The sequence below is a fragment of the Lissotriton vulgaris genome, chromosome 3_1 (assembly GCF_964263255.1).
Source record: "Lissotriton vulgaris chromosome 3_1, aLisVul1.2, whole genome shotgun sequence".
Classification (NCBI taxonomy): domain Eukaryota; kingdom Metazoa; phylum Chordata; class Amphibia; order Caudata; family Salamandridae; genus Lissotriton; species Lissotriton vulgaris.
Window position 1 is genome coordinate 494,431,015 of NC_141689.1, and position 22,002 is coordinate 494,453,016.

At 46.8% G+C, this 22,002-nt stretch overlaps 1 protein-coding gene across 1 annotated transcript in view; it reads left to right on the forward strand.

Moving 5' to 3' along the window:
* HOMER1 (homer scaffold protein 1) overlaps positions 1 to 22,002 on the forward strand; it is a 754,981-nt gene that overhangs the window by 715,799 nt on the left and 17,180 nt on the right. Inside the window, exon 9 of the mRNA XM_086960736.1 lies at positions 429 to 509. Coding sequence (XP_086816862.1) covers positions 429 to 509 — 81 coding nt within the window. The remainder of the gene's footprint in view (positions 1 to 428; positions 510 to 22,002) is intronic.

Sequence of the window (22,002 nt, forward strand, 5' to 3'; positions counted from 1 at the left end):
GTGAGGAATCTGTAGCTATAGTATCCACCAGAAAGAGCATTGCATCTTATCAGGGGGCTCCATGTTCAAGCTAACAGAAACAAAGATTATAGCCCCAATTTCTGTGTAGACTTTTGTCAGAGGAGTGAAGGTTGTAACTTCATAGATACTCTAGTGCAGTTTTATAGCAATTTGTCATTGTACTTTGGAGTGGGTAAAAATTGGTAATTTGGAGTGGAAAACAATTACACAGGCAAGAAAGTGTCACTTCTACCGGCAGGCAGCTGTTTCCCAGCAGGATATTTCCAGTGCTGCTGAATGTGGGTAGCAGATACAGCTGTATAATGTCCTGACTGTTTTCTTAATCATTGTTTAAGCCTGTTGTCAGATCATCTGAAATACAAAGTCTTGTTTATCTTGAAACATTTTGCATGTTTTTGTTTTCCTAGGAAATCGAACGGTTAAAAGAAGAGATAGAACATGCCAGAGAGCTTCAGGCACAGAGAGACTCTTTGACAATAAAACTGCAGGTAATTCATTTTGGAATGTATTTTATCTTAAGTTGATGTTTTAAAAATATGACGTGGCAAGTCCCAGTGCTTGTTTTGGAATTCTGAAGCTAAAAACTGGTCAAGTGGTAGGACGAAAGGAAGTTTTACTTAACTGGTTGCATCTGAATGAGAAACGTGTAGCCCCTGGTAGCCTTTTTGTATGTTCCAAAGACCCCCGCGTGCACCCAACCCTTTGGCTGTGCGTGGCGAGGGGATGTGTGCAGGGCCTGCCTACAGGACCCCACAGCCTTTGCCTGTTCATGGAAACCCACAGCAGACACTAATTCCATGCCCCCTTTTTTCTTCTTATGATCTTGTGGGTGCCAGGCAGGAGTCCAGAAGGCCCCGCTGGCTCCCGCAGGATAATACAAACCTTTTTTTCATTTTATTTGGCCCATGGCGCCCATAACCCTGTATTCCTTTTTTTCTTTCTTTTTTTCAGGACAAGAGAAGTGAGGTCCTATGGCCTGAAAAGCCAGCCACAACACTTCTGTTCAAGTTGCGGCCAGCCAATCAGAGAGCAAGCTCCAAAAGGAGTATGCGGCAGCCAGGCAGTTGACAGGGAAAAAAGCCTCTTTGGCTAATCAGATTGCTCTATTATTTGAAGTTGCGTGAATGCGCAGCTCTTGCATGCTCCCGCAAACCCAACCGTCCATATATACATTTTTGTACCTTAATGTACTAATTGGATTTACAACAAATCACAAAATGCATGTTTTCTGGACCAAGATCTAGCTTTCTTCCAAATTGGTGTAATTCTGTAAGTCATTTTCCCTGTGTCACTGTTGAATTTTCAGATGGAAAATTACATGGGGATATTGCGTTGGGACCACCCGTTATTTTCTGCTCCCACTTGACATATCACACCGAAACTTTCTAGGGAGTAGCTGAGGTAGAAGACATTTTTGGAAAATTTTGTGAAGATTTGTCAAATGGCGCCAAATATTAGCAAACCAAAAAAACCTCTTCCTGTGGTAATTAGTTTCCACTATAGCTACACAGTGGCGACTGAAAAGTAATGTTGTAGTCAGGTGAAAATTTCAGTTATAACTTAATGTTTTAAACTAAAAAAAATCACCGAAAGTCACCAATTTGCGCCCTTGCCAACCACAGTTTTGTCATCAATGATGTAATTTCCAATGTTACAGTGATGTTATCAATGATATTATTGAGCTTGTCATGTAATGATCGCAATTTGCAATTTGCGATTCCTTAAAAGCAATGCAAGAAGCATTTAGCATTTAGAAATAGCGAATTCGCTATTTGGGCCGCAAAATGTAGAGAAATAAATCTGGTCTGTGTTTTGCGAAAACCTTGAAAAATGCACTAAAGTGCATTTTTCAAGGGTTCAGGATATGCACACACACATGCGTATTTGCAGCCGCTCTTTCCTATCATTAAATCGTTCGGGGTTGACTTGGTCAACTATGCGGACTATACGCAGCTGGCATTCTCTTTGGAGGGAAAACAGGCAGTCTCCTTGGACCATTTCCAAGAGTGCATGCGTCAGACCGCAGACTGGCTGCGGAGGAACTCGTTGCAGTTCAATGGTGGAAAGACCGAGGTGCTATATTGGTCTCCGGTGAGGGTGTCTACGTATACTCAGATGGAGTTCAGGCTTACCCCGGAGGAGGAGCCACTGATACCGGCCAGCACGGTACGCAATCTGGGGGTCCTAATAGATAAGAACCTCCAGATGGAGTCACAGGCAACTAAGACAGCTAGTGTCTGCTTTGATCTGCTACGCTTGCTACGCCGGATACTTACGATCCTACCAAAAGATTTGCGCTCTTTGGTAGTAAGCAGCACAGTGATGAGCAGACTGGACTATTGTAACTCTTTGTATTTAGGGCCCCTCAGTAAATCTTTCAGGGGCTGCAAAGAGTCCAGTCTGCAGCAGCAAAACTGGTGCTAAATTTGCAGCGTAATTTATCTTCTACCTCTGCACTAAGAGAGCTTCATTGGCTACCAATCAAGGAAAGGGTTCTCTTTAAATCACTCTGCCAGGTGTTCAGAGCATCACATGGGATGGGCCCAATCCCTTTACAGGAAAGGTTCTCCTGGTACCTTTCTCAGAGACTGCTCCGGTCCTCTGGTGCCAGCCTACTGGCAAACACAAGATTTAAACGCTCCCGGATTGGGGGGGGGGGGGCTTTCAGTGTGGTAGGGGCCCAGTTGTGGAATGAGCTTCCACAAAGGATCAGACAGATTGATTCTCTAACTGAATTCAGAAAGAGCATGAAAACTTGGCTGTTTCCGAAATTCTGATACGTATGTTTTATCTCTTTGCTTGCCATCATGCTGATCAAGTGCTCTGATATCTGAAGCCCCAGGATACCAGTAGGGTGGCAGAGCGCTATACAAGCTCAGATACAATACAATACAATACAATACATGCCCTTAGGGCGCAACATGGGTGCACATCACAATTTCAGGGGTACAACAGGGTGTCATTTTGACACCTCTGCACCCTTGAAATTGCATGCTCAATTTGCGAGTACCTATTGGTACTCGCAAATTGCGCATGCAATTTCCTATTCATTCCATAGGAATGAATTGGTAGCCATTCCTTCATTGCGACTCGCATTTTGCGAGTCACAATTAAGGAATGTCTAGGAATCACTTTTAATAGCGATTCCTACATGCATAGGCTTCTGAGAGTCCTTAATTACGATTCCTTAATCATCGCAATTTAGGACTCGCAAAAGATTTTATTGATGCATGTGCCTGATAGTACCCAAACCCTGTAATGACTGTCAGTAACATTTTCTCTCATGTTGTCGCCAACCAGAGTGCTCGCTCCCGTGGAAGCCTTAATCCTGCAGGAGCAATTAGGCCCAATGGAAAAAGGTGCCTATGGCCAATCAGAATGCTCTATTTTTTTTAATTGGGTTTGAAGGACTCTCGCGAGAGGCCCTAGAACCCAACCATCCAGAAAAACAATTATTTTTCAACCTTTATTTCTCAAGAACTACTGAACAGATTTACACCAAATCACAAAAAGCACGCTTTCTGGACTAAGGTCTAGCTTCCTGCCAAATTTGGTGTAATTTTGTTTAGCAGTTTTTGCGGGATCGTGTCCTAAAGTCTGTGGAAAATGCATGGGGATTTTAAGTTTTGGGACACCCCTCCCCCACTTGATGAATCAACACAAAACTTTCCATGAAGAAACTTATCAAAAAACAGAATCCTTTTAGAAAGTTTCAAGCATTTTTGTCAAACTGACGTGGCTTAACGACCAAAGCTGCTGACTTTGAAACTGGGGAAACAGGTTTGAGTCTTGGTAACTGCCCAACATCCTGTGATTATTGGCAGATCGCTTAATCTCCCGGTTCCTTCAAAAAGTAATGTGTCCTCATGTAATGTAATTGGTGCTCATAGAAAGTGCTTCAATACCTTTGGGTCGAGTATGCGCTATATAAAACTGTACCCCCCCCCCAAAAAAAGCCCCCAAAGTTGTTAGGTAACCAAGTAGGACATTGGAACCACAGACCTAACAATAACCACCTAGTGGCAACTGCCAATTGGAACCACAGACCTAATAATAACCACCTAGTGGCAACTGCCACTGTATGTATGTATGTATATGTGTGTGTGTGTATATGTATATGTATATATAAATATATATATATATTCACTTAAAAAAACCATAGGTTTCAGGCCTCATATAGTTAGGAATTAGCATTTAAAAAACCATTGAAATTGCTCCTATATAGGGGGCGTGGCTTGGACGGCGGTGAGAATGGCCGCCTAATCTGTCTCCGCTCCGCACAGGGACAGAATCGGATCCTATTGCAGTGCGACCCAGAGCCCGAGTGCCACTCAAATAGATGACTTCTGCAGCCGCTTGATTTGGTGCACGAGGAAATGTGATTTGCGGCCCGCTACGAACAATGAAAGGAGTTTATAACCGATCGGGCTGACAGTCTGGGGACCCGATAACCAGCCGCCATCTTGTGATCGCGATCGTTTTCTCCGCTCCTGACCCGGAGGTGCTCGCAAATCCTAGATAGAGTGCGGTCTCTACAACGGAGGTAAGCGCTTGATTTTCCAATGCACGGTTGGCCCCGATGACTTGCCACGGCAACGGGAGGCAAATTAACCGGACACGCGCCAATGTTGCCTGACTACAAAATGGCGCCCTTATAAGACCCTGCATTGAATGCAACCTGCCTCCTCGACATGCGATCCTGTTCGAGGCTTCTCGGGACTGTCTAAATGTCCCCATACTGTACTATGTCTGCCGCGCCTTCTAACATCCACCAACCCACACGCTAAAAGGGGCTCCCAGGCCATCGCCCAGCACGCCGCGCCTGACCTCAAGATGGCGGACCTACACACATTTCGAGACGGCGATTTTTTCCTCTGGCAAGTCATATTAACGTTCAGCCTCACAAAATCGGCCAGCTTTAGCCCATAACTGCTCCTCTGCCCCAATATCGCTAGCAGTAGGTACACCATCCAGCTATTGAGAGGAAGACACACTGAGCCCATATTATAACAACTGAAGCCAGCCGTCCAGTAACTGAAAGGAACATCGCTCCAGCGCCATTTCATCAGTGTTCAGCCATCATAAAAGCGGCCAGCTCTAGCCCATAACTGCTCTTCAGCCCTAATAACGCCCAGCAGTAGATACAAGCTACACCAATCAACGCTGTCCAGCAACCGAGAGAAGGTCGCACTGAACTCACACTATAACAACTGCAACCAGCCTACTGTGCAGTGTTACTAGTGCATGAAAATAGTGGGCCAAGGAAGCAATACTACAAGAGGGGCACTCCCTGCCATTGAATACATAAGCTTGACTCTGATTTTGCAGTCGGCCGTGGTGATTGGACACCTAGTAAATACCGAAAATGGCGGACAGGGAAGAAGGTACGACCAGAAACATCCATCTCAGACTCACCTATCAAAAACAGGGGTGACGTTGCTAGCACACTAGACATGATTTTGAGGAAGCTGGCGGACGTGCATGAGCTAGCCAAATCGACGAAATGCAACACCGACGCGATGCAGCTTGAACTAACCGCGATCAGGGCAGACATGAACTCCTTATCTCTACGCCAAGACGAAGCAGAGCAAAGAATTAGAGATATCGAAGACAAGTCCACGACAGGCGCTAAAATTACGCAGCATCTCCAAACAACCACCAACGGTCTCAGACGCCAAACCTCGGAATTGGAAGATCGCAACAGAAGAGGAAATGTGCGAATCTTCGGGATCCGAGAAAATGCAGAAAAGGACGCTGACTCGTACATAGCCTTTCTGGAAGCGTGGATTCCCTCTGTTACGGGGATACAGTTCCAGCACGGATTGGAGCTAGACAGAGCCCACAGAGTGCCGACCTTCCCACACCGCACAATGAGAGGCCCTCGACCTCTCATATGCAAACCACTGAGGTTCCAGCACGCGGAAGCCATTCTAAGGTATGCTAGAACAAACCACAACATCAGCTGGGAAGGTAACAGAATCACATTTACCCAGGATTATTCAAGGGAAACTGAGAAATTAAGGGCGAAAGATATTCAGTTCTCTTTTGCAGGCCCAGCGAAATTCAAGATCTCAGACCATGGCCGCTCCCATCTATTCACCAATCCTCACAACTTAGCATGCTACCTAAGCAACAAACCTCAGCAAGAAATGGACACGTTTGGGGGTCAAACCAACAAAAGAAAAACAGATGCCCAAGAAAAAGGCAGTTAGGACTATCTCTAGCCCTCGTCTTCAATGATCTTATTGACAGGTATGTCCGAATGTTGAAATGTGAATACAGGCGGCCTGCCAGTCCAGCTTTAACGGCCTTTAACGGCATGCCCTAGACTCTCATTGTCTTCCATAGACGAAACTTAGCCTCACTGATCGTACTCTGTAATCTGTAAATATGGTCTTCTCTACGTGCAGTGCTTAACTGAGTTGCGCCCCACATTAGCAATCATTAACTAGAGTTCCTATGACCATCAGCTACTACTGATAGCCTGTTGACATTCTGCTGTGGGTCTAAACAAGCGACTTAAGATATATTGTCTACATACAGTCATATAGAGACAGGTATGTCTGAACGCTGGGAGATGAAGGATGAGAGGGCTCCAGCACTACACTGCACTACTTACAGTGCTCAACTGTCTTGTGCCTCTTAACACTATGGCTGCCTATAAGTCAATGAGAGTATTATTGTACGTTAACTATCACCGATAACCTGATGTGAGCCGATTGTAATACGAGATCTGAAAGAGACACGTTAGTGATAGATTCCTTACCTTAGAATATCCCCAGGCGTCTGACTGGATCCGGAAATTTTTGCGTAGCAATACCACTGCACGTCGGTAGGCGTTATCTGCGGCTCCGCGTCCTTCGTCGGCGTCGTTAGCGCCGGAATGACGTCGTCGGAGTACTTAGACGCCGCCCATGCGCGCTGACGTCAGTTCTTCTTTTTTCCGCGCCAGCTAGCGCAGATCCGGAGAAGCTCTACCCCCAGTAAATTTTTGACTGAACTTTTTTGATCTTTTGATCTCTCTTTTTTTTCGAGTCTTCGACTCTATCGGTGCCGGTAGGGATGCCCGGGTTCAAGCCCTGCTCGAAGTGCGATCGACTGATGTCGGTCACGGACCCCCATCGCCGGTGCCTGAAGTGCTCAGGCCTCGACCATGACGATCGAACCTGCTCCGACTGCCGGGCCCTGACGTCGAAGGCTAGGCGGAAGCGGTCCCGCAAGCGACTCGAGCTGAGGCAGTCAGCCCCGCGCCACTCCAGGTCCCGGTCCCACGAGAGGTCGAGGGACAGGTCGCGAGGTTGGAGTCATCGAAGCTCCGGGAGTGGACACCGGTTGTCAGGTTCCAAGTCCTCAGGTAAGAGGCATGAGAGGTCGGAGCGACGTCATCGATCCTCCGACGCTCGCACGATGCGGCCGGGGGCTCGGGCAACACCGCCCACGCGGCTCCGCGGGAGTCGCAAGCGTCACCGCCTGCCCCATACCTTCGGGTCCCGGGGCACGACGCGACGCCGGAGGAGATCGAGCGGTACCTCATGGCCATGAGGTCCCTCCCTCCTCAGTCGGGTTCCATGGCGCCTTCGGGTTCCTCGGCCCCGACCGGAGGTCCTAGCGGGTCGGGTGCTTCGACTCCGACGCCGCCGGGTGCTTCGGCCCGACACCGCCGGCTACTTCGGTCTCGGCGCCGCAGGACCTCACCGAATCCGGCTCCGGATCTGGGACATCGCCGGTCGACCTTACGACCTCACTGGCGCCGTCCCCACGGGTGTCGCCCCCGGCGCCCACTGTGGTTGCCACCCCCAATACTTCCTGCGGTCCGACTCGGTCGGCCTTTTGGGATTTTTATCTCCACTAGGAGGCCCTGTCTACTAATCCTGGTTTACAGGACACAGGTGACGAGGAAGATTGGGAGGGGTCCGAGGACCCTCTGGCACTGGATTGCCAGTCTCAACAGGACTGGACATATGAGCTTGGGGAGGCCAGTGGTCTTGACACTTCGCCAGACACTGGATTTAGCTCCCCTCCGACTGTGGCTTCGGAGGCGGGCTCTACATATATCGTAGTGTTGACGAAGGCAGCTAAGGCCTTAAACCTTAAGCTCCCCGTCGCAGCCGTGAGGACTAACCTCCTCGCAGAGGTCCTCAAACCGCAGTCAAAGCTCCAATGAGCCTCTGCTGCCGTTCAATGAGGCCTTGTGTGACGTTCTTGTGGGCACTTGGTCCAAGCCCGCCACAGGTCCGCCTGTGGATAGGAACGTGGCCAGCTGTGGATAGGAACGTGGCCAGACGCTACCGCCCGGCCCTGGGCGACCCATGCTTTTTGTCCACCCACCCCACCCCCGAGAGCCTGGTCATCCAGGCCTCAACTCCCAGACCGCATTCCCGTCGGCCGCGACCGAAAGGGAATCCAAGAGATACGAACAGTTCGGGAAAAAGGTGTTCTCGTCTGTTAGCTTAGGGCTGCGGTCTGTGAATACCGCCTGTCTCTTGGGCCGCTACACCCACACTCTGTGGGACACGGTCGCGGAGGTGCTGCCACAATGCCCGGAGGAGGTCCAGGCTAAACTCGGCCAAGCCCTTGCGGAGGGCGGAGATGCAGCACGTTTTTCTATCCGGTGTGGGCTGGATACAACGGACTTACTAGGCAGGGCGATGGCAACGACAGTGGCAGTTCAACGCCACGCCTGGTTGAGGTCCGCCAACTTCTCGGCCGATGTCCAGGCCACACTACTGGATATGCCGTTTGATGGCCGTCGACTCTTCGGCGACAAGGCAGACCATGCGCTGGAACGTTTTAAGGACTCCAGGGCTACGGCCAAGTCCTTGGGCCTCACGGCCACACGCCAGCAATCGGGTGCCTTTTGCTCCTTTCGTGGCCACGGAAGGGGCGCCCCCCCACGTACTGCCAGCCACGCGCCGCCGAATGTTCAACAGCGCGGTGGCGGACGTGGTAAACCGCCGTGGCGGCGGTCGGGGACCACGGCGAGGCCAGTCCACACCTCCCTCAGCAGCACCCGCCTCGAAACCTTCCTAGTCCGAGTTTTCAGGCCCATGTGACGCCTGTCGGAGGCAGGGTTCGCCATGACCTCTCCCACTGGTGCACAGTCACTTCGGACAGGTGGGTGCTGCAAATCGTCCGAAGGGGCTACTCCCTCCCCTTCGAGGCGTCCCCTCCATCCATGCCACCGCAATGCCACCGCGTGTCGGGGGATCACTTGCAACTTCTGCAAGAGGAAGTCACTGCCCTCTTGGCCAAGGGGGCCATCGAGCTCGTTCCTGGGCCAGAAGTAGGGTGTGGATGTTACTCCCACAACTTCCTGGTACCCAAGAAGGGCAAAGGGGGCCTACGCCCTATCTTGGACCTGCGGAACGTCAACGGCTTCCTCCGGAAGGAGAAGTTCAAGATGCTGACTTTGGCTCAGGTCCTGGCTGCCCTGGACCCGCAAGACTGGATGGTAGCGTTGGACCTGCAGGATGCTTATTTCCACATCCCCGTCCTGCCTGCCCACCGGCGTTACCTGCGGTTCACGGTAGGCCAAGAGCACTTTCAGTTTACCGTGCTCCCCTTCGGCCTTACCAGTGCCCCACTGGTGTTCACGAAGGTGATGGCGGTGGTCGCGGCTCATCTGCGCAGGCAAGGGGTGTCAGTCTTCCCCTACCTCGACGACTGGTTGTTGAAGGCGGGCTCGCCCCTGACAGTCATCAGCCACCTCCAGACTACGGCCGACCTCCTGCACTTGCTGGGGTTCTCCATCAATGTGCCAAAGTCACACCTGTGCCCCTCTCAGAAGCTCCTCTTCATCGGAGCGGTTCTCGACTCGGCGCAGTTTCGGGTTTACCCGCCAGAACAGCGGGTTCGGGATATACAGGCTCTGATTCCCATCTTTCAGCCGTTATCCCGAGTCTCGGTCAGGTTGACGCTGCGGCTTCTGGGGCTGATGGCCTCCTGCATCCTTCTGGTGCATCACGCCAGGTGGCGGATGCGGGCTCTGCAGTGGGACCTGAAGTTTCAGTGGGCCCAGCATCAGGGCAACATGTCCGATCATGTCTTGATCTCGGAGGGCACTGCGAGACAACTGCAGTGGTGGCTCACGGACCGCGACTGGGTCAGTGGCAGATCCCTCTCCCTACCCCACCCGGAGCACGTGGCTGTGACGGACGCGTCCCTCCAGGGCTGGGGGGGCCATATGGGAGAGGTGGAGATCAGAGGCCTCTGGTCTCCGGCGGAGTCCCGGCTCCATATCAACATGTTGGAGCTGCGGGCGATTTGTGTAGCACTGAAGGCATTCCTCCCCTCTGTCCGGGGGAGTGTAGTGCAAGTGTTCACGACAACACCACCGCCATGTGGTACTGCAACAAACAAGGCGGAGTGGGGTCGTGGACCCTATGCCAGGAGGCTCTGCGCCTCTGGCAATGGCTGAAACATCAGGGCGTGACCCTGGTGGTTCAACACCTGGCAGGCTCTCTGAATGCCAGGGCGGACGAACTCAGCCGACGGTGCATGATGGATCACGAATGGCGTCTGAACTCGGACGTGGCGCAAGGTCTCTTTCAGCAATGGGGAGAGCCTTGGTTAGATCTATTCGCCACAGAAGAGAACGCGCAATGTCATCAGTTCTGCCCGTTGGAATTTCCAAGGCGGCACTCGCTCGGAGACGCTTTTCGTCGCGAGTGGAGTTGCGGTCTATTGTACGCCTTTCCGCCTATACCACTTCTGCCCAGAGTGCTGAAGAAGATCAGGCGCGACCGGGCCCAGGTTATCCTTGTGGCTCCGGACTGGGCACGAAGATACTGGTATCCCGAGCTACTCAGCATGTCAGTCTATCCCCCGATTCGTCTGCCTCTTCGGGAGGACCTTCTGTCGCAGCAGCAGGGGACGGTGCTGCACCCGAACCTGTCCAGTCTCCACCTACAAGCTTGGAGATTGAGCGGCGACAGTTGAGGCCATTTGACTTGCCTCCTGAAGTCTGTGATATCATTCTGGCAGCCAGGCGTCCCTCCACAAAGGCGGTATACGCCTGCAGGTGGAACAGATTTGTGGCATGGTGCACAGCAAAGGCTGTGGATCCTCTCTCTGCCCCTCTTTCCGAGGTTCTTCTTTTCCTTCTTTCTCTTGCCCAGCAGGGCTCTGCTCTGGGCACTCTTAAAGGGTACCTTTCTGCTCTTTCCGCCTTCTTAAGGCTACCAGATCAGCCTTCCTTATTCAAGTCCCCCATTGTAAATAGGTTTCTGAAGGGCATCACACACATGTTCCCTCCTGTTCCCTTTGTGATGCCCCAGTGGGACTTGAATCTTGTTCTCACTTATCTGATGTGTGCTCCCTTTGAGCCGCTCCATAACTGTCCTCCGCGTCTTCTCACATTAAAGACTGCTTTCCTGGTCGCCATCACCTCTGCCAGGAGGGTGAGTGAGCTCCAGGCTCTTTCTTCTACTCCACCTTTCTTATCTGTTCACCCAGACAAGGTGGTGTTGCGTACACGACCTTCCTTTCTGCCCAAGGTTGTCACGGCCTTCCACATCGGGCAGTCCATTACTTTGCCCACCTTCTTTCCGCCTCCGCATCCCTCGAAAGAGGAAGAGAGGCTCCACCGTCTGGATCCAAAACGTGCGCTCTCCTATTACCTAGATCGCACACGCCAATTCCGGGTGGATGACCAACTCTTTGTTGGTTACGTGGGCGCGAAGAAGGGAAAGGCATTACACAAGAGGACCATTTCGCGGTGGATCATCTTATGTATTCAGGCATGTTACTCCATGACGAGAAAGGAGCACCCTGCTGGAATGCGGACTCATTCCACTCGTGCAACGGCAAAAACAACTGCCCTGGGCCGAGGAGTCCCCTTACAGGACATTTGCCAGGCAGCGACGTGGGCCTCGCTGCACACGTTCGCAAGACACTACTGCCTGGACAGTCAAGTCCGGAGGGATGGCTTCTTTGGCCGTTCCGTACTCAATGACTTTCTGGTGTGATATTGGTTCGCAGACCCACCACCGGGGTTGGTATTGCTGGGGTATCTATTCTAAGGTAAGGAATCTATCACTAACGTGTCTCTTTCAGATGCACAAGTTACTACTTGTGTAACGATATATCTGTAAGAGACATTAGTTAGTGATAGATTCCTTACCGACACACCCATCCTCCCCGTTCTGCGAACCGATATCTAGGGTTAAGGTCATCCCCTTTCAGGGCCCTAGTTTCATGGCACCAGTGTTGGTTCTATCATGGCTCTGCGTATCTGGCGCTGAAAAGCTGTGTATCAGAATTGACATCAGCGCGCATGGGCGGCGTCTAAGTACTCCGACGACGTCATTCCGGCGCTAACGACGCCAACGACGGACGCGGAGCCACAGTCGACGCCTACCGACGCTCAGGGGTATTGCTACGCAAACATTTCCGGATCCAGTCTGACGCCTGGGGATATTCTAAGGTAAGGAATCTATCACTAACTAATGTCTCTTACAGATATATCGTCACACAAGTAGTAACTTGTGCGTTGATTTACCAGGTAGTTGCTTTACTTACCTTTAAGCAAGCGACACACGCTTGATTGTTTACACTTAGCCTTACTTTATAATGTAACCGAAACTGTTAGCAATAATTCTAGCTATCATATGCAAAAAAAGAGGGGCTCTCTGAGTAAGAAGTTCTACAGTTACTTTGTAAATTTCTGCAAATATGGTGTTACTTCAGACATCCTTCGGAGTGCCCGAAGTACTAAGTCAAATGGTTAAATGATAAAAGTTGAATGTACTTAAGTTGCTTTATCTCTTAATGTTATCAGAATTTTACCAAGATGTTTGAACACAAAACATATCAGAAGGATACCGCACTATGGGTCATCTATCATCTTTATTACATATGTCCCTGTGCGGGCGCCGACCGCACTGCTGTCGCAGCTCTTCAGTTCGAGTTTTGGGGAGGGTTGGCTGGGGTGGTAGGGACGAGGGGTGCAAGGAGGGGTTGACTCAGTTGGGGGGGGGCTCTAGGGTTGAAAAAACGGTTGTTTCAGGTGTATTTCTGCTATGTACTACTCTTCATCTACTCTTTACTCTTCTTTCTTTCTTTTCTTTATCTACTTGCACTTTCACTCCTTCCTCTTACTTACTAATTATTCTCTACCACCGCGATGTGTGCAATGCGTCCCAAGGCCTTACTAGGCTTGCAGCGCTATCTATTGGAGCTTCCATAGAACACTGACTACCTAGGTGTGCGGAATTCCACGTTACAGTAAGACTATATCCACACAAAATCTCGTGGCGGCCCATCACCACAGTAATCCGAACAAATATCCATGGCTTCAGATAAGAACTTAGCAGCCTCTCTACATATTGTTCCGCTAAACGTTAAGGGGCTTAATCACCCAGTAAAGCGCAAAAAAATCTTAAATTACTTAGCCAAAACTAGAGGAGACATAATGCTCATACAGGAAACCAAATTATCCCAGATTGATGCTGATAATCTTAAACAAAACTGGATCTCACTGACACTTTGCTCCCCCGCGAATCAAAAGAAAAGAGGGGTGATCACCCTGGTTGCTAAAAAGGCAAACTTATCCCTGATATCACACTCGATAGACTCCGAGGGTAGACTGAGTATTGCACACTTTCAAAGAGACGAGGACCATATCTGTGTGGCAAATATATACAGCCCTAATACAGACATGCCTGAATTTTGGGAATATGTGTCGAAAGAACTTGAAAATATTCCACAAGATGAACTACTAGTGATCAGGGGAGACCTTAACCTACCATTAGATCCCTTGTTAGACAGGCAATCCAAAAGTACATACCACCCCCCACGCGCCCACGAGGCATTGAAACGAATGTGTGCCAAATCCCACCTACATGACTCATGGCACCTCCAACACCCAGATGGCCGTGACTATACTTTCTACTCCCCTCCTCACAATTCTTATTCAAGAATTGATTACCTTTTGATATCCGACTCTCATACACACCTCATCGACGAAACTGATATAGCCCCCATATTGGTGTCGGACCATGCGGGTATCCATATGAAATGCTCCCATTCTCTTATCCCCCCCCCAGACGATGGAGATTCAACGATGAGATACTTTCAGTGCCAGAGAACAAATTAAGCATAGAACAATGCATACAAGAATTTTTCCAGATAAACTCACAACCAGAAACAGACCCCGCCTTAGTATGGGACGCGTTCAAGGACACATTAAGAGGTAAACTGATAGGTATCAGGGCCCGTATGAATAAAGAATTAAACTCCGAACTAGACTCTCTAGAGAAAACAATCAGGCAACTAGAGTTGCAACACTCCCGTGATCTGAACAATAAAGTTACCTTCGACCAATTGACGAACCTGAAATATAAATACAACGCCATCCTTAGTAAAAGAGCAGGAGTATGGATTAACAAATTCAAGGCATTAAGACTTTGTGAGGGTAACAAAGCAGGGAAACTCCTTGCTTCCTATCTTAAACACAAAAGGAAGCAATTCCATATTACATCGATTAGAGACCAATCCAATAACACCAAAACCAAACAGAAAGACATTCTTCACACATTTCAGTCCTTTTATGAGGAGCTCTATAAAAATAACCCATTCAACATGGAAGAATGTAACAAATATCTAAACTCAATCCGACTCCCACGGTTAACCGAACCTGACAAAATCAGACCAGGGACCCCACGGACTATAGCAGAAATCTCTTCCGCAGTCAAAACACTAAAGAACAATAAACCTCCGGGGCCTGACAGCTTCACGGCCAATTTTTATAAAACTTTTGAAGAACAACTTAACCCAAGACTCCTTAAACTGTTCCATTCATTTTCATTGTCAAACAGAATTACCCCCACGATGAGTGAAGCGACAATTATAGTGATCCCCAAAGATGGGAAAGACCCGCTACTTCCTAAGAATTATAGGCCGATATCCCTCATAAATTTGGACTGCAAGATTTACGCGAAGGCTCTAGCATGCAGACTAAATGAAGTTTTACTCGCCCTAATAAATAACTCACAGGTGGGGTTCCTGAAACATCGCCTTTCTAACGACAATACGAGACTCCTATGTCATGTACTGGAGAAATCGAAAATCTCGAATGCCCCCGCTGTAGCAATCACCCTGAACGCGGAGAAGGCGTTTGATAGAGTGTCGTGGCTCTTCCTCCGCCAATGCATGCACATACTCAACATGGGTGAGACTTTTATTAATATGGTCATGTCATTGTACGCCTCCCCTTCGGTTAGAATTGCCATCAACAGTTTGTTATCAGAACCATTCCTTCTCGAACAAGGAACTAGACAGGGTTGCCCATTATCTCCCTCTCTATTCCTTCTGGCAATGGAACCTCTCCTCCGCGACATACAACAGAACGCAGATGTTAGTGGCATCAACTTCGGGGATAAGACTGTAAAACTTGCTGCTTACGCAGACGATATTCTGATAGTCACTGAAAACCCTGATACCTCTATAGCCGCACTGATGGATTCTATAGAATCATACTCTAAACATTCAGGCTACAAACTGAATCGGGATAAATCTGAAGTTAAACCCCTCAACATATTCACTAATAAAGAATCTTTAGGTTTATCAGGTCTAGTCTGGCAAAACAACTACATCAAATACCTGGGTATAGAATTTGGAAGCTCCATCATAGAAACCCTACTACATAATGAGAAACTCAATCTCGAAAAAATAAAAACTCAACTAGACGGATGGTCACCCCGCTTCATCACTTGGTGGGGTAGGCTGGAGACCATCAAGATGATGATTACACCGCTAGTAAACTACCTAATTACCATGCTCCCCTTAATGCTGTCCCAAGAATTTCATAATAAATTAGATAAAACTATTAACAATTTCATCTGGAAAGGGAAAAAAGCACGTATCAGCCTGCAAAAATTGAAACTAGATAAATCCATGGGCGGAGTCAACCTCCCTGACTTTAAAAGATATCAAATTGCCTTTTTAGCGAAACAAGGATCCTATTGGCTGTCCCCCCCCCGTCTTCCCCCCCCCCCCCCCCCCCCCCCCCCCCCACAATGGACTACTCGCCGGAGTGGTTGGATGTCGAAAAAGCGCTTCTGGAAGGCATGCCTCCCATCTCGATCCTTTCAATGAAAGCGAATCAGATCCCATGTTCTAAACCCATATTTACCAACACCAAAATAGCCCTACTCAGAGTAGATAAACTGTTAGACTCAACGATAAGAAAATCTAGGTGGGAAGCAATCTGGAAAAACTCCTCAATCACCTACAAAGGTAAACCACTATTCAACCAACCTGGATCAAGAAGGGAATCTTCTTCCCCCACCAACTCTATGACAATGGCTACCCTCTACACTTTACGAAAATCCTATCGAACTTTGGGATTGATAGTTCCAACTTCTACATATTCCTCAACGTTAAAACTGCCATTACAAAAGCGGGACTGACATCCAAACACCCAGCTCTTCCCTCACTCCTCTCCTCCCTAAATAAAATAGGCCACTAGGTCTCAAGGTTATACAAATTATTGAGCCCGCAATCATCAACATTGAATACCAAAACAATGCAGTACTGGTCGTTAGTCGCCTCCTTCTCCATCTCAGAGCTGGAGTGGTCCACGGCGTGGAGATCTTGCACAAGCCATAAAATAAGCCCTACATTATCACAAGCCAAGTTCTGGCTCATGCATAAAGTCTTCTGGACGCCGGCTCGCCTATATGCACATAAACTCAGCCCTGACGCATTCTGCTGGAACTGCAAGCGTGCAGAAGGAGATCTAGAACACCTTATACTCCAATGCGACTGTGTGTTTCACTGTTTTGGGACAGGGTATTTGACTTCGTACACAAAGTATTTAATATCTCACCTGCCAAGGAACTCCCCTATCTTATTTTCGGATTTACTAAAGAGACCCAACTCCCAGAAATAGACAGGGCACTCCTTGACCTCCTCTTTACGGCAGCTGTGAAAGTCGTTTTAAACAATTGGAAAGACACCAAAAAGGCAAGCTATGCCTGCTGGCTAAACTGGGTGATTAACCTCCGAGGAGCTGATAATATCACTTTACAAAACACACCGGGGCGAACTTCACAAAGGAAACTTTGGAACTCACTAGATATCTACTTCAAAACCCACAAACCACCGTGAATCTTCATGCTCCCCTTTTTTTCCTACAGCTCCAGGGGGGCCGCTTATACTTACGCACAGCTTAAATAACCAGTCACTCGTAACCTGGACTGCTAAGCCGCATCGTGGTGGACATCTAACATCCAACTTCTTACATCTTACATCTAGCTTCTTACCTCTTACATCTCACCTCTAACCTTTATTCTCTATTTCCATTTTCTCCCTCTTCCTCTTATCTACTTCGTTCCTTTCCTTTCCATCTCCAATTCATTTGTTTGTATCCCCTCAGGAACCCAGCCCAGGAAGGTTGCATGGTGGTTTTCTACATTGTCTTCAAGATCATCCCGAATGATCACCACCATGGGTCATAATGCATTTCTATGCTTAATGATGTGTAATTACAAGTATCTATTGTATGTACATTGCAATTTATGATTTGTATGATATATAACCCTGAAACGTCCAATAAAAACTTTTGAAATGAAATTGCTCCTATATAGTTAGTTGTACTAACTATATTTCGCGCACCCGCAATCCACTGCTGATGATGTCACATATTACATCATTCATGACATGGTCAGTGACATCACTGATGACATCACTGATGACATCTCAAATGACATCTCATTTGACATCACTGATGACATCACTGATGACATCATCCAGTGACTGTGTGTTTCTGTAAAGTTTAAATATGTTTTACATATTGAAGAATGAGTGGATGTATAAGTGTCTGGATGAAGGATTTAGTAGGTGCGTGACTGACTGTATGAGTGAGTGATTAAATGTGTCTTACTAAATGCATGGGTTAGTGACTAAACTGTCTGAATGTGTGCATCAGTATGTCTGTTGTTGTGTAAGCTGCTGCATGTGTTGATCAGTAGCTATATGAGTGGCTATATGGGTTATTGATTGGTTGCCCAAGTATTTGAATGGGAGACTGAGTGTGTGTGTGTGTGGGTGGCTGGGAGGTGTGTGACTCTGTGCATTGATGTGTGAGCAGTTGATTCACTAGGTGTATGAGTTCAAGAGTGCATGTGGAAACAGCTATATGGGCGGTTGACTGTGTGCATGGGTGTGTTGGTGAGTGAATGAATATCTCAGTGCTACATGTCCAAGTAAGTACATATGTAAAACACAGTGCATGTGAGAGTTGGCATATATAAATGACTATACATGAGAGCCAGTGAATGTGCGAGTGGCTGTATGGATCATTGTGTACTTGTATCAGTGATTGTATAAGAGAGTAAGTATGTGTTAGTATATGTTTGAATAAGTAAGGTGTTGTGTGTATAACTGTATAGTTGAGGAAATGGAAGTGTGATTGATTCTTTGCATGCCTGACTAGGTGTGTGAGTAACTCCATGGATGAGTGGCAGTGTGCGAGTGTCTGTATAGGTGTATGAGTGCATATGATAGTGTTGTATTGATGAGTGACTGTATGTATGAGTGATTCTATGGGTGAAAGAGTGAATGTGTGTGTAGACCTAGGAATCAGTGAGTGCGTATGAGGTAACCGGTATTGGTGTGTCAGTGGTTTCAAGAATGGTAGTCTGTAATTTAACACTGGGTGTATCAAAGGTTATATTAGAGTGTGAGGAGGTGCATCGTATTATCACATGAATGATATCATCAGTGATGTGATCAGTGATATCAAATGAGATGTCATCAGTGACGTCATCAGTGATGTCATTTTTGATGTCATCAGTGATGTCATCAGTGATGTCACTGACCATGTCATGAATGATGTAATGTGTGACATCATCAGCAGTGGATTGCGGGTGCGCGAAATATAGTTAGTACACCTAACTATATAGGAGCAATTTCAGTGGTTTTTTAAATGCTAATTCCTAACTATATAAGGCCTGAAACCTATGGTTTTTTAAGTGAATTTGCAAGGTTTTTAAAATGCTAATTCCTATCTATATAAGGCCTGAAACCTATGTTTTTTTCAGTGAATTTGCAAGGTTTTTTAAATGCTAATTCCTAACTATATCTGGCGTGAAACCTATATTTTTTTTCAATAAATTTCAAAGCTTTTGTAAATGCTAATTCTATTAGCGGATAACGTTTATATATGTTATTATCCTTCTGGGACCACCTGAGCAGCCATCTTGTTTCTCAGGAGAAGTGAGGCACAAGTGAGTACAAAACAAGAGTGGAAAACGCGAAAAGGGGGCAGGGTAGAGACCCCTGACCCCCTAGCCCTTCTCAGGGGGTCCCAGAATCGTGTGCGTACCCCTCGATTTTTACCCTTGGGGGTCCTTCTGGGACTCCCTGAGAAGGGCTAGAGAGTTGCGGGGTCTCTACCCTGCCCCCTTTTCGTGTTTTCCACTCTTGTTTTGGGCTCTCTTGTGCCTCAGTTCTCCTGAAAAACAAGATGGTGGCCAACACTTCCTGGTTTGGACAGTTTGGAATGTTGACAGTCGACTGCCAGCCAATCAGAAACTCGCTCGTGCACTTAAGGGTACGCGCACGTACGCGTACGGTGCGCGTACGGTGAGAGCATATAGATATATAATTTGCTCAAATTCAATTTTCTCAACAACTACTGGAGGGATTTTCACCAAATATAGAAAAGGCACTACTGCATACCTGTCCCTACCATTTTGCCAAGTTTGGTGTAATTCCGTTCAACCATTTAGGCTGTAGCCATGTCTAAAGGTCACATAGAAAATGCCATTTGAAAAATTTCAAATTCAATTTTCTCAAGAACTACTGGAAGGATTTTCACCAAACATAGCAAAGGCACATGTGCATACCAGGCCCTACCATTTTGCCAAGTTTTGTGTAATTCCATTAAGCCGTTCGGGCTGTAGCCATGTCTAAAGGTCCCTATGGAAATTAACATGGGGAAAACACGTTTTGGGACCCCCCCTTTTTTCTCGGCCCCCGCTTGACGAATCCCCCAGAAACTTTCAGGGAAGGAGCGCAGTGTAGATGAGCAAATTTAAGGAAAATTGCACGCAGATTCCTCAATCGGCGCCAAAGTTATTCCCAATAGAAAGTTGGGGATTTCCTATGGTAACTAGGTCCTAACTATATATACCTACTGGCGACCGCCAGTAGGTAATATATATATATAGATAGATATAGATATATATATATATATATATAATATATTTATTCACAAAGAATTCCGTCAAAACGACAAGGAAAGTGGCACACAAATTCTACCCATTTGTGCAAAACAACACATTTCGGCCAAACTTGACAAAGGCCATTCCGGCCAAACACGTTGTTTTGAACAAATAAACACTTATGGATGGATTTGATGTGCCGCTTTCCTTGTCGTTTTGGACTGGATTCTTTGTGATTATATTGGGAGGCTTCTACCGCCACCGCTGGCACCGGCACGTAAAGGCAGGCATACAGAATTTCTCAGCAGCAATATATATTTACTGAAAAAACATAGGTTTCAGGCCTGATATAGTTAGGGATTAGCATTTAAAAAACCTTTGAAATTCACTGAAAAAAACATAGGTTTCAGGCCTGATATAGTTAAGAAGTAGCATTTAAAAAACCTTAGAAATTCACTGAAAAAACTGGGTTTTAGGCGTGTTATAGTTAGCTAGACATTTCACTCGTACAAAACCATTGAAATTCCTCCAATATAGTTAGTTGTACCAACTATATCTTGCGCGCCCGCAATCCACTGCTGATGATGTCACATATTACATCATTCATTACATGGTCAGTGACAATCACTGATGACATCTCAAATGACATCACAGATGACATCACTGATGACATCATCCAGTGAATGTGGTTTGCTTCGTTATTTAAATATGTATTATATATATATATATAGCAATTTGCATTGAATAATGAGTAGATATATAAATATAAATATCTGGATGGAGGATTTAGTAGCAGTGTGATTGACTGTTTACTTGACTAATTTAAAGTGTCTCTCTAAATATATTGGATAGTGACTAAACTGTGTGAACATCTGTATCAGTTTGTCAGTTGTTGTAAAAACTACTTCTCCAGTTGGTTACTAGCTATTTGAAAGTCTATATTAGTTATTGATTAATTAACTGAGTATTTGTATGGGAGAGTGAATGTGTATGTGGTTCTGTGGGAGGTGTGTGACTGCCCAAAGATGTGTGAATAGTTGATTTAGTAGGTATATGACGTTAAGACATCATGTTATAACAGTTGTTTGGGTGAGTGAATATCTTTAAGGGCGTGGTGATGAGCAAATATCTCTCTTAATGGTACATGTCCAACAAAGTAGAAAAATGAAAGGCAATGTATGTGTCAGTTGTTGTTTATAAATAAGTATACATAAGACTCAGTGATTGTATGCGTGACTGTATGGATAACTGTATACTTGTAATAGTGATTTTATAACACCCTAAGTATAATTTGGGGTGTTTGTATAAGTGTATAGCTAAGTAAATGTAAGTATGATCCATTGTTTGCATAAGTGAATAAGATGACTTTATAAGTGAATAGGATGTGTGCTGGTGTGTAATGTCGATATAGGTGTATAAGTACATTTGATAGTGTTCTATTGATCATTGACTGCATGTATGAGTGAATCTGTAGGTAAGTGATTAGATGTGTGTATAGATCTAGGAATCACTGAGTGGGTTTTTAGAAACTTGTATTGGTGTGTCTATGGATTCAAATATGGTACTCTGTATTTTACTGTGAGTGATGAAAGGTTATACTAGTGTATGATGAGGTGTATCATCACGTGGATGATGTCATCAGTGATGTCATTTGGGATGTCATCAGTGATGTCACTGATCATGTCATGAATGATGTAATATGTGACATCATCAGCAGTGGATTGTGGACGCGCAAGATATAGTTAGTACAACTATATTGGAGGAATTTCAATGGTTTTGTACGAGTGAAATGTCCAGATAACTAGAACACCCC